Raw genomic sequence first — 12,770 nt, forward strand, 5'->3', positions numbered from 1 at the left:
GCATCGGGCTCCCTGCTCGGCGGGGAGTCTGCTTCTCCCTCTCCCACTCCCCGTTTGTGTTCCCTCTCTCGCTGTGTCTTTCTCTGTCAAATAAATAAATAAAATCTTTAAAAAAAAAAAAAATATAAAATTTTTCTTTTAGCCTGATGGGGGTTCAGCCAGGCCTAACCTGGATTAATAGTAGTTATTAGGGAGTGTTGTGTGCTAACTTAGACTACTTGGGATCTACCTCTGTACCTGGGGATAGGGTCACTTTCTTTGAATCTATGGAAAAGAGATGAATACCTGATGAAATATGGCAGGGGATCAACAGTATGCACTACATTCCTTTTCGACCCACAGAATCTAAAGGTATTAATATTCTAAGGAAATTATTAAATTGATTTTTTTCTTGATAGTATTGAACCTTGATAGATCAGAAATATGAAGTTTACTTTTTAATTGAGTGATTCTACCATCTATATACAACAAATGAATTCTAGAGGCCATTTATCAATTTTTGTTGATTGACCAAAAAAGATTATATGTTAATTATGATTACAAGTATGGATTTAACTTTAGACATGATGAAATAGTACAAGTTTGCTATTTTATTTTTCCCCAGTCTTCTTGAGATATAATTGGCATATAACATTAGATATATACAACATGATTTGATATAAATAATTACAATGTTTAGTTATAAACTATTTTTCTTGTGATGAGAACTTTTAAGGTCTATTCTCTAAGCAACTTTCAAATACACAATACAATATTTTTAACTATAGTTATCATGCTGGACATTATTCTCTACCCACCTACCCCCACAAATCTGTTTCTATGAGTAAAAGCTTACCATTTTAGATAAATCTAATGTAAAACTCAAATAGGTTCAAGTAATGGTTTGTCCATTTTAGCTGATACTTTTTATTTTGCATAGCTGATTTTTTGTTTTACCAAATAGTTTTTGTTGACCACTATACTTCATAAACTTTTCTAAACAAAAATAGCCAAAAAGGCTTTTAAGTAATACTAATCTGATTCAGCTAATGAAGTATAATGACAATTTCAAAAGCTTTCCTAGTATCTTCCTTTTGTAGTAATAGTTCTTGCCTTTGTGGTGCTAATTTAATGGCAACTTGTGCAGATATCTACTTATTTTTATAAAACGTGAATAAAGGTAGTAGAACAGAAGAGAATGTGGTCCCTGAGACATAAGAAATTTACTCCAAAGCAATGAGTTTATTTTATGCAATAGGTTATTCTTATGATTTGCTTTTTTGGTATTATCACTTCGTAGTTTACAAGGCAATTAAAAATAAAAATAGATGTTATAAGGAGGTCTTTATGTATTTCACACAGAATTACCTTATAATCCAGATCACTGAAGTACAGCATGCAATTGACCAACTTAAGAGAAAACTGGATACTGACAAAATGAAACTCATGATAGAAGTTAAGGTAATTTGCATTTTTCCTAATCAGATAAACATTTATCTTGAAATAAGTTGTTTTAGTATTTTAATTTTGGGTATCAGTAGCATAAGGATAGTAAGGATTGTCTTAAAATTGTTACCTTAACAACCAAGAGCAGGAGTGAAAAAAATGCAAGAATTAAATCCTGTGTAAAGGTGCATGTTATAACAAGGCCAAAGTAAAATTAGTAGAATTTCCCTAAGATTTAAAGGAAAAGGACCTTCTGAATCAGTATATAGTCTCAATATTTTAAAAGTAATTTTCACATATTAGAGTGATCCATAAATCTGACAAACCACTGAACTCTGAGCTCCATTTAATTTTTTTACCTGTTCTGGGGGTAATTATCTCATGCTGATTATTTTCATATATAATTATATAAAAGCTCAGAGTTCAATTCTTAATCAGAACTTTCTGCAAGGATACAGCCGCCACATGAGGATATTGAGCGCTTGAAATGTAGCTTGTTGTGTAACTGAGGAACTGAGTATTAAATTTTATGATTTGTTACTCTAAATAGCTACATGTGGCACTTAGCTACTGTATTGAATAATGCAATTCTAGATTCTTTTCACTAGCAGCATTCAATTAGGCCTCTCTCAATTTTAGAAGGGTAAGATCAAAGTTCATTTTTGAAAGGTGATTCTTTTTACAGGTGAGAAAACAAGCAGTTTCAGATTTACGCACATTGAAAACTGAAGTGGCACAGAAGAAAATTAACACATCTTTACAATCTCAATTAGGTATGTTAATTTAAAACTTGTCAAAAAATTTAACCATTATTCTCCTTGGCACAATATTTTATATAAATCATATTTTTTCACTTTTCATGTGGATTTTACAAAGTGTTTCAGGAAAAAAAAAGCAAACCGGTGGCTAGTTAGTTTTGAAGCTTTTAAGTATTATAATTTTCATTTTTAAATAGTCTTAGAGACAGTTTGTTCATTGTATTTTAATTAAAAGCAATCTGGAAATATAAAATAGGGATATTGAACTTACATCCAGAGCTATGAGATACAGATTGTATTTCTAAAATTTTAAATTCTTAGATACTAAAGACAATAGTAGTAATTCAACAGATACTATGGAATTTTCCTCTGCCATATTCTCAATAATTCCAATTTGAAGGCAGAGAGAATATACAGGGAAGACAGATTTATGTAAGTCCAGAGTTCAAGGATGCAGATTTTTAATCTGTGTTTATAGGAACTAATATAACACAATATTCTTAATTGCCCTAAGAGAACAGAGACCTCTGTACATTGTGCAGAGAAAATAAGTGAGAAACCAATGTCTTTAATTAAAAGTAAAATGCATATATAAACTAAGAAATAAATTATAGATGTTCATAAATGAAAGAATAATTAGAAAGGTAAAGTTTCTGCTATAACCTCATAAAAATAATTTTGGTGAAAAATATTAGGTAGCTCTAACCTACTAATTCAAAATATTATCTTGTATTTTAATCCTTTCCCCCCCACCCTGGAGACTTGTGAGTTTAATTGAAGTGCATCAGAGAACTTGAGTACTATATGAAATCAGGAACAGAAAAATTGTTCACATCAGCTTGATGAACCTAAATAAATTTATTGACCAAAAAGTATAGAGCAAATGGCTTCTCATAGTCTAGGTTTTTAAAAATCTACTCTGAGCAAATAATTTCCACTTCAAATTATACATATTTTTTAAATTAGCATAATAAAATTCTGAAAATTTTTCCTAATTATAGTAAACATAGAAAAATAATATAGTAAGTTGATTTCTTACCTTTGTTTTTAGACAACCAAAGCATTTCTTTATCTGCTTTTAAGTAGAATAACTATATGACATGACAAAAATGTGTACATTTTTATCTCTTCAAGAAACTGATTTATACTGATCATTTTTCTAAATCTTAATAGTTTGACAAAACTATTATCTGTCACAGCTTTGGTTTTAAGACTTTCCACATTTCTTCAGTTTGCTGTTTGGCCACAGCATCTCCAGAATAGTCAAGACAATTTGCGTGCCACATGCCAATGCCTCGCAAGCCATGCTTTTGTATGTATGCTGCTTTTAAAGAAATGCTCTGAGGGTTATCATACCACACTTGATGAAAATGGCCAGAAGAATCCTATAAGAATAAATTAAACTATTCAGTAGAATATTAAATCCAACGATTCAAAAAGAATACAGTGAAATAATAGAAATTTTAGTGCACAGTACTTTGTGGTACTTTCACAACAGCAGAGATTACACAAATGAGCTTTGTAATGTAGTCTGTACTGTTTTTAAAGTCCTTTTCATGTTCTCATGCCGTAAGATTCCTTCCTTGGTCTGATCTGATGATTATCAACCAAGATGTACAAACTCCTGGGACCCACATGAAACCTACTTAATCAAAATATTCCAGGGTTGGAACTAGGACATATATTTGTGTTTTGCCATCCCATTAGGTAATTCTGATACCTATGGTCCTCTAGAACCAGCTTATGCATTTTTTTGTACTCCCTACAGTTCCTGGAAATGTACTTAGGAGCTCAGCGGATGATTTTGTTCATGATGAATCAGCCAAATCAAAAGGTAATGGGTGGGGAAAATATCTCCTTTAATAGGTCTTACAGAATTAAGAACCATAAACTAGCCTGTAAAGTCCTCCCCAGCATCAACTGCCTCTATCTAGTACTAACACAGTCTCTCTTAGAAGGTAGGTAAGCTATTGGATAAGGGATAAAAAGAACTAGGCAAAAGGGTTAAGGAAAAGGGGAAAAGATAGGAAGTAAAAAATAGAATGAACTGTGATTTCAAATAATTTACTGGTTTTTATATAACATCTGGGAAACTTTCAAAGGCAATTCTCAGTGGATGCCAGTAATATGTTTATGGTAGCACCACTAGAATTTTCACTTGGTAAATGAATAAACTGTGGCATATTTAAGTATAGTAGACTCGTTTACTACAAGCTCTTTAAAACTTTAACTATTGAAAGGCAACTTATAGAACTTAATTTTGCAGATTTGGGGGCAAACCCAAAGTCATAGGTCTCTGAATTTTGCCATTATTGTGGCAAGTACTTTGAGCCTTTTTGATACTGTTAAGGAATTTCAAATGCCTCAAAATAGTGAAGGGTGAAAAACTGAGTAAATGTAAGATTAACGCGTGATGAAAGCGCATAAGAAAGTTGATTTTGGTTGCTATGGAATTTTACAATAAATGAAAGAGAAACAAAATAGTTTTATAACTAGATTGTTGTCTAAAGTGCTATTAAATGAATGGCCTTCAAAGGCTTGTCAAAATGTTTCCTGAATTCTAAAACTTTAAAGAAGGTTAGTCAGGGACAACAAAAACACAGTACGTCAGAGTGTAAACTGTTTGGCAAAGACAGGAGTATAATATACCCTAATTTAATATGGATCTTAATTAGTTATATAGATTACAAGCCTAGTTAGTGAATAGGTATAGAATTTTCAAAATTTAGAAAGCTCTACATCAAAGCTTTCTATGTAATTGATGTACATGCCTGTATAACAAAATGAAATATTAAAGAATATAAATTCTTACTGAAATCAACTTACATCATGACATTTTAGGGCTCCTTTTACAGTGACAAAATCCAAAGTAAATTCAAAGATGATTTGTAGTTAGATTTTTGAGGTGTAGAAAAGTTTTATTATGCTAAAGGTAAACTATGAAAAATGTAACTTTTCTTTGCCTTTTTGGTATAGCAATTCCTATTTATCTAAATGACCAGAGCAAGTCTGTCAGGTAGTGTTTCTTCAGTGTTTGTTTATAATATAATTTGTCTAATATCACATAGTTTATACCATTTTCCACTAATGCATTTCTTACTCTCAGCGTCATGCCTCCCTATAAAACAGCCTCATCAGAATCCTTAGGCTACTTTGAAATGGAGGCTTACAGAGCTAGTAACCTATTTTGGCCCAAAACCACAGTTATCATACATAATTATCAACTATTAAGGAAATCCTGTTTGTGATATAACACCATCTAAAATGACAAGTGGCCCATGCAGAGCAGTTCCATTATTACTATAACTTGACCTCCTCACTGGCAAAGTAAAGTACTTGATTAGACAACTATAACTTGACCTCCTCACTGGCAAAGTAAAGTACTTGATTAGACAAGTTTACTCATGTAAACAGTAGTCTGTATATTGTACCCTAAAAGAAAACGGATAGAATAAAGATTCATAATTTGTGAAAAGTCTTACTTTATAATTATAATAAGAAGCTTGCTGATCTTTATCCCAGTGGCTTCCAGAAATAGAACTATTTACTTGCTTCATAATTATTTTATAGGGCACCTGACGTCCTGAGGTAATACCACAAGAAGCCCTCCAGGAAGGGACTTTTGGAATGGTACAAACACAATCCTAGAAATACAACAATGTTCGTGTTATAGTTTTTCTGATTTGCTTAAATCTATATTAGAAATAAAACGTATACTATAAATAGACTGACTATACAGAATAAAAGTTAAATTTCATTATTAAAATATGTAACACTCAGAAACTTCCATGGGATTAAATAATTAAACTCTACTTTTAGTCTCAAACTTCTACATATGAAACAAAACAGGCTTTAAAGAATAGAAAGAAAAAAATTATATAAGAAAAATCCTTACTTACCTCTAATAGATTTAGACAGGTATAATCATAACCATACCAGGGAACACCCATTACAAGTTTGTTAGGGCTAATGCCTATCTTGATGTAGTCATCATACCCTAATCAAATTGGGACAGAAAAAGCAGAAAGAAAAAACTTTTTCTTTTTATATTCTAATGGGTTTATACAAACTATGCAGCCATTCAGAATTGAAGTTTGAAAAACCAGGTACATTTTTGCAAAATATTAATACAGTGTTTCCCTAACATGACATTATAAACATCATCCCTTAAGAACTATAAATTCTGTATCACTTAATAAATGATTTCTTTTTGAATAATAGAAAACATTCAAAAGATCAAATTGAAGCAAAAAATTCACAAAATTTAATTCTGGGAAGAATAACATTTCAGGAGAAAGCATGTTAATTTTGTCTATTAACTGCTGAGATTTCTGAAGTTTCAGAAAAGTTCATAAACTTTCTGGCAGGGATGGTCTCAGAATTTTTTTTTTAAGATTTTATTTATTTGAGAGAGTACGCACAAGCAGAGGGGGAGCAGGAGAGGGAGAAGCAGGCTCCCCACTGAGCTCGATCCCAAGACCCCAGGATCATGACCTGAGCCGAAGGCAGACACTTAACCGACTGAGCCACCCAGGTGCCCCTCACTTGTGCTTTCTAGAATTACAGCCAGGGACAAGAAACGTCCCCTCAATCTGTAGTTATGGCAATGAGAAAAATGAACAAATTCCTGGTCATTCCCTTTTGTGCCCAATGCAAAATATGTTTTCCCACCAAAAGATATTGCAAGATTATCGAGAATGTTTAAGTAAATTTGTTTTTCAGAGCCTTTAAAGTTAATTACGTACTATTTAAATATCCAGGTCTCAAACATCCTTGATAATGAGCCTTTTATTGATAGAACACAGTTATCATCTCCTCAAACATCCTTGATAATGAGCCTTTTATTGATAGAACACAGTTATCATCTCCTTTATGAAATACAGTTTGGGAACACTGGATTAAATAATTGCTTTGTAACTGTAACAATTATTTTTTTTATTTTGAAATAGCATATGCATATGATCAGACTGTTAACTTGGATGTGATAAGGCTAGGTTTTAAGACTTTAAGACTATCTCTAAATTAAAAGGTTTTTATTTATTAATCAACACTTAAATCAGGGCCAATTATCCCAGAAAATTTCACTTGAGTCCAAAAGATAGCAAGCAATTGTTTATTCAGTTGGCTGATGGGATACAAACCAAACTTCAGAAAGGCTAATGCAAAGCCCACATCATATGAATGACAGAAGTGACATCATTTTTAATATAGCATGGGCACTAATAATAAATGCCAAGTAAGACAGTCCTCTATCAATCATGCATAGTAGGTACTCACATTATAACTATCTTAGCTATTAAATTATTTAATGGTTATTTCAGCAAAAATATCCTGTCAAATTCTAGAAAAACAAGTATCTCCTTCATGTAATTTTGGGACAAGAGTGTTGAAGTTAATAGTCAGCTGCTTGAGTCCCAACTAAATAATACCTTAATATAAGCAGTGCAATGAGAACTTAACACTCATCATCTGATCTATAATAGAGGATTAATAATACACCTATCCCACAAGATTTTTAGAAGAATTAAGTGAAAACTTTAGAACGTGTAAACTTGAAAGCTCTCCAAATTAAGTGATATTCATGTTTCAAGGAAGCTTTATAAATGGAAAAGGTATACAAATGACTTAGAAATACTAAAATAATCTTATTGTTTAAGTGATCATTTGTGGATTCTTACCAGTTAATGTCTCCTTATAGGGAGCATTGGCTGCTGCAATACATTCTGACAAGACCTGACTTTGTTCATCATAAGACATCACAAAGAGAAAGTCACAAGCATCTGCAATTCCAGCATAATTATAGCACCTGTCTTTGCACTTTGGAGACCAAGTTACATCAAAGGTTACCTGCGGAAAAACACATGCCTTTTTATGTAACATGATCAAATATGCTTATTATGTCCGTTTTTTTGATTATATATTTTCTTGCCTCATACTATCCAAGAAAAAAGACCTCTTTACATATATGAACATACGGTTTGACACTTATAGAAATATAACAGTTCTAAGATGACTGAGCTAGATATATATTTGGACAGATACAACAACCAGGAACAGGGCGCTGTGTAGAAAAGGAGTTTTAAACATAGGTGTAATGACAGTAGGGTGTAGTGGGGCCTCCAAGCAACTAGGCAGTAAAGAAAGCGCGCTAAAAGAATTCAAATAATGTTTTTTTAAAATATCGTGCAGGCTAAATAGGTCATCTCTTGGCACAAGTTGACTCTCCTGTGTCGGGAGTTTAACCCCCTGATATACAATTACATTACATGATGTTTAATCTAACATTACAATTAAAGAATAGTGGTTTATGGCTACAGGAATAAATCAACTCAAAATGTTGAACAAATCACTTAAATGGTCTTATAAAACTTGAGTGATGCATTTTGGTGAGCCAGTCTTCCACAAGGATGAGACTATTTAAAATATTTATTGCCTTAGCCAAATATTAGCCTTATTTTATATATGTGCAAATGTTCTAAAGTGTCAGTAAAGGTTTTTTCCTCTCATTAAACGCATTATTACAAAAATTGAGATAGTTCAGTAAAAATTTTTATACTTTGGCCAATTTATCCTATTATAACTTTTTAGGACTTCATCAAAATTTTATAATTGTCTAAGTATTAGCACTAAAGGAAGCTCAGCTTCACAGGTACAAGCTTTCCTCAGCACTACAGCAAAATAGGTTATAAAGTGAATTTTTTTTACACATCTGATCCCATTTTATCACTGCCTATTATAAAATAGGAGCTATATTCTAGTAATAGAGAAACTTAATGATCACCTCTAAAGAGGTAAATTTCAAATAAGTCCTTACCCTCTGCTGAGCATTAAGAGTATTTTTACCTGGATTTTCCGTTATAGTTCATCTCCAGCATTAGTATATTAGACAAACCAAAATGATTTTGGTTTTACTCTTGACTCTATTATAACTGGGTCTATATCCTTAAAACATCTGAATCTGTTTTCCTACCTATAAAAAATGATGGCATAGAAAGAACGCTTCAGGAGGATTTCTAACTCTTTAATTCAATTACCATAATTCTGTAATCTTAATCATCTTTTCCCCAAAACTCATTTCTCCTTCCAGACTCTATTTAGTCATTTTTTTTCTGGTGGCCAGTTTAAGAACTTTTGGGTCATTATTTGACTTCTCTCACACCCCAAAACTAATCTCGCATTTTCCTTTGAGTGGCTTCTCACAGATATTCTGCCTCTTTCTTTCCATTAATTAATATTTATTAAACACTTCCTGGTGTTAAGGTTATGCCATCATCGTAATCCAAACTATAAATCTCAAGTTAGTAGACTTGGATTAGTCCGTACTGGTCTCCATTTCTCCTCTAAACTACTAAATACATACTACTGTGGAATAACCTTCCCCATACACTTTGTACCACGTAAACTCATTACATACAGAATAAAATGCATGTACTTCAGTCTGACATTCTGGATATTCCATAATCTGACCTGTCTTGGCAACTGTACCTCCCCCTAATTTTGAAATTGAATTTGACAGAGTAGCCCAAATTGTTCTCCTTGCCCCTCAAACATGGAAATATTCCTACTGCAAAGTCTTTGTTCAGTTTCTTCCTCCTTTCCCTTTCACTGTAGGAAAATCAGGACTAGCAAAGAGATTCTTTCCCACACACTAATTCTAACCTATTAGTAACAGCAATCTAGAGACTGAAGGAAGTTTTCTGAGAAGAAAATTTGCCAGGAGTATGGTGGCCTGCATACCAGGTATTTGCTATTTTTGATCTAAATTGTATTCATCTGAGGAGGGAGAGTTCAATTCAGTGATGTCGGAAAACCCAGAAATCAACCTGCTCCATAGACACGCCAAACCTACACCTCTCTATAGAGCAATTTCTCCTGAAGAACTGAGGACTGACTGAACAGCTTTTACACAACAGAAGATAAACACACCATCTAGAGAACAGCAAGAGAGACATAGACACAGTAACAAAAGAAATTCCCACCCCCTGATGCTGCTAACTGCAGTGGGGAAGGATATGTACTGGGAGACCGTGAGCAGGTTTTTCTGCCTTGGGGCACAGGAGGGAGAAAGCAACTGTGTAAAAGACCAACTAGAATATACAAGATCCAGTCCCAGAACTTTGTCAGACAGTGGGAGAGCTGCTGGAACTCTTTGGATTAGAAGGGCTGGAGAGCACCATGGTTTACATTCCTTCTCTACCTTGATAGCATAAGCATGAACAGGAACAGGGTCTGGGTGACTGCCCAAGCCAGCCTACCATCTCAGTAAGCCCTGGGCTCCTAACCCACACCAGCCCCACCCATCCCACCAATGCAGATTGAGTACAATGCACACAGGACACCCCTAGTCAACACTAACTACAGTTCCAGATGTCTCACCAAGGTGACACAGGTGCCAAACACCCTAGAACACTCCAGGCCTGCACTGCTTTGGCTCCAAGTGATTTGCTGGGGTACCCCCTGAGCAAAGCACCCTGGGACACCCTGGCCTGCACCTGCCTCTGCTCCAGCCACTCTGCCAGGTGTCCCTGCACAGATGCCCCAAGACCCCTGCCCCACCTTCCACCCACTTAATCTTCAGCTGTCCTGCCAAGGCGTCTTCTGTGCAAAGAGCCCTGGGCTGTCCCGGCCCATGCCCACTTCAGCTCTGACCATCCCACCAGGGTTGCCCCAACCTACAGGACAGCCACAGCTCCAGCCAGATAGCCAGCCAAAATCACCAGGTGCTACAATCTGCAGAGGGGATGATCATACACAAGACCATTTCTTCAAGTTTAGAAGTAGCTCTTCCATCTAATTCATAGAAACAAACACAGAAGGTCAATCAAAATGATAAAGAGGAATATGCTCCAAATGAAAGAACTCAGAAAAAGAACTAAATGAAATAAACATAAGCAATCTACCTATAAAGAGTTCAAAATAATGATCATAGTCACCAGAGGAAAGAGTGGATAAACTCAGAACATCAAGAAGAGATTAAAAAAAATTTTTTTTTTATTTATTTTTTTTATTCTTATGTTAATCCCCATACATTACATCATTAGTTCTAGATGAAGTGTTCCATGATTCATTGTTCGTGCACAACACCCAGTGCTCCATGCAGAACGTGCCCTCCTCAATACCCACCACCAGGCCAACCCATCCTAAAAAAAAATTTTTTTAATCAGAGTTGAATATGGTTACTGAGATGGAAGATACACTAGAGGGAATCAAGAGTAGATTAGAAGATGCAGAAAAATGGACCAGCAATCTAGAAGACAGACTAATGGAAAGCACCCAACCTGAGCAGCAAAAAGATAAAACAATGAGGATAGCTTCAGGGTTATCTTGGACATCAAATGAACAAGCATCCACATTCTAGGGGTCCCAAGAAGAGGAGGAGAAAGAGGAAGACAGAAAACTTATTTGAAGAAACAATAACTGAAAATGTCCCTGACCTAGGAAGGAAATGGACATCCAGGTTCAAGAATCACAGAGAGTTCCAAAGAAGATGAACTCAAGGTGAGGGGGAAAAGATGGTGGAGGAGTAGGAGACCCTATTTCAACTGGTCTCCAGAATTGAGCTGGATATCTACCAGACCACTCTGAGCACCCACAAAACCAACCTGAGATGTAAGAAGATATATCTGGATCTCTACAAACAGAATATCGCAGGCAGTTGGTTTTGAGGTACAAAGTGGGGAGCCGTGATTCCGTGGGCAGATATCGGAGGACAAACGGCAGTGGGAGGGTGCCTGACCGTGCGGATCCTACACTGCTGGTGAGTGACAGCCTTGTGCGCTGCAGACGGGGCACAGACTCACAGACCAGTAGCGGCAGGGAAAGGACTTCAGGGCAGCCCCCGGGGTGGAAACCCAGAGCGGCAGGGTCACACGAGCAAACTGGGAGCGGCTGGTGGTTTTAGAAGCACAAAGGGCAGAGACGTGCTCCGACCTGGAGGCAGGACTGGGAGCACTGCGGAGGGGCGCACAACCCAGGCCACTGCAGTTTATAGCAGCACGGACAGAAACGGAGACGGTGTGGCCTGCAGAGCTCACTGAAGAACAGACTGTAGTCTCTCTGCTATGAGGCAGAGTGTTGGAAACAATCTCTTCTGCTCTGACTTGCGGAAGAGAGGCGGAAAGCTGCCAGGGAAAGCCGCCAGAGAACAAAAGCCCCAAAGACTGATTCCCACTGAGCCCATCCCCTGCCACAGGGTGGGCAGGGCAACTCCGCCCAAACAGGGTTGCCTGAATAATAGCGTGGCAGGCCCCTCCCACAGAAGACAGGCTGGGAAAACAAGAGGCCAGCAACCCTAAGGTCCCAAGAAAACAGGTGCATCTTGCTTGGGTTCTGGTCAATAATTTGGACTCTATACATTCCCTCAAACACCCATCAACAGAATGACTAGGAGGAGGAGCCCCCCAAATAGAAAAGACTCAGAGATTATGACTTATGCCGCAGATTTACAAATGGATGCAGATATAACCAAGATGTCGGAGATGGAATTCAGGCTAGCAATTGTGAAGACAATGGATAGAATGGAGAAATCAATTAATGGCAACATAGAGTCTCTAAGGGCAGAAATCAAAGGTGAATTGGCAGAACTTA

General features: G+C 35.9%; 1 protein-coding gene across 1 annotated transcript; it reads right to left on the reverse strand.

The window, feature by feature from the left end:
- Positions 1–567: 567 nt before the first annotated feature.
- On the reverse strand, positions 568–8,063 carry LOC102733474 (di-N-acetylchitobiase). Its single transcript, XM_081810674.1, has 4 exons — positions 7,862–8,063; positions 6,083–6,180; positions 5,666–5,827; positions 568–3,568 (listed from the first exon to the last, which is right to left on the reverse strand). Exons 1-4 carry the CDS (start codon positions 8,061–8,063, stop codon positions 3,377–3,379), a joined length of 654 nt encoding a protein of 217 aa, XP_081666800.1. The 3' UTR covers positions 568–3,376.
- Positions 8,064–12,770: the final 4,707 nt, after the last annotated feature.

The sequence above is a fragment of the Leptonychotes weddellii genome, unplaced genomic scaffold (assembly GCF_054177405.1).
Source record: "Leptonychotes weddellii isolate Sample4059 unplaced genomic scaffold, ASM5417740v2 HiC_scaffold_3217, whole genome shotgun sequence".
NCBI classification, from domain to species: Eukaryota; Metazoa; Chordata; class Mammalia; order Carnivora; family Phocidae; genus Leptonychotes; species Leptonychotes weddellii.

Bases quoted from the DNA above. Each gene is read 5' to 3' on its own strand.
- LOC102733474 (XM_081810674.1), bottom strand. From the start codon at position 8,063: ATGTTACATAAAAAGGCATGTGTTTTTCCGCAGGTAACCTTTGATGTA. The intron at 6,181-7,861 runs GTAAGAATCCAC...CAATTTGATTAG, and splicing joins CTATAAGGAGACATTAACTG to GGTATGATGACTACATCAAG. The intron at 3,569-5,665 runs GTAAGACTTTTC...TTATTCTTATAG, and splicing joins CTTCTTATTATAATTATAAA to GATTCTTCTGGCCATTTTCA.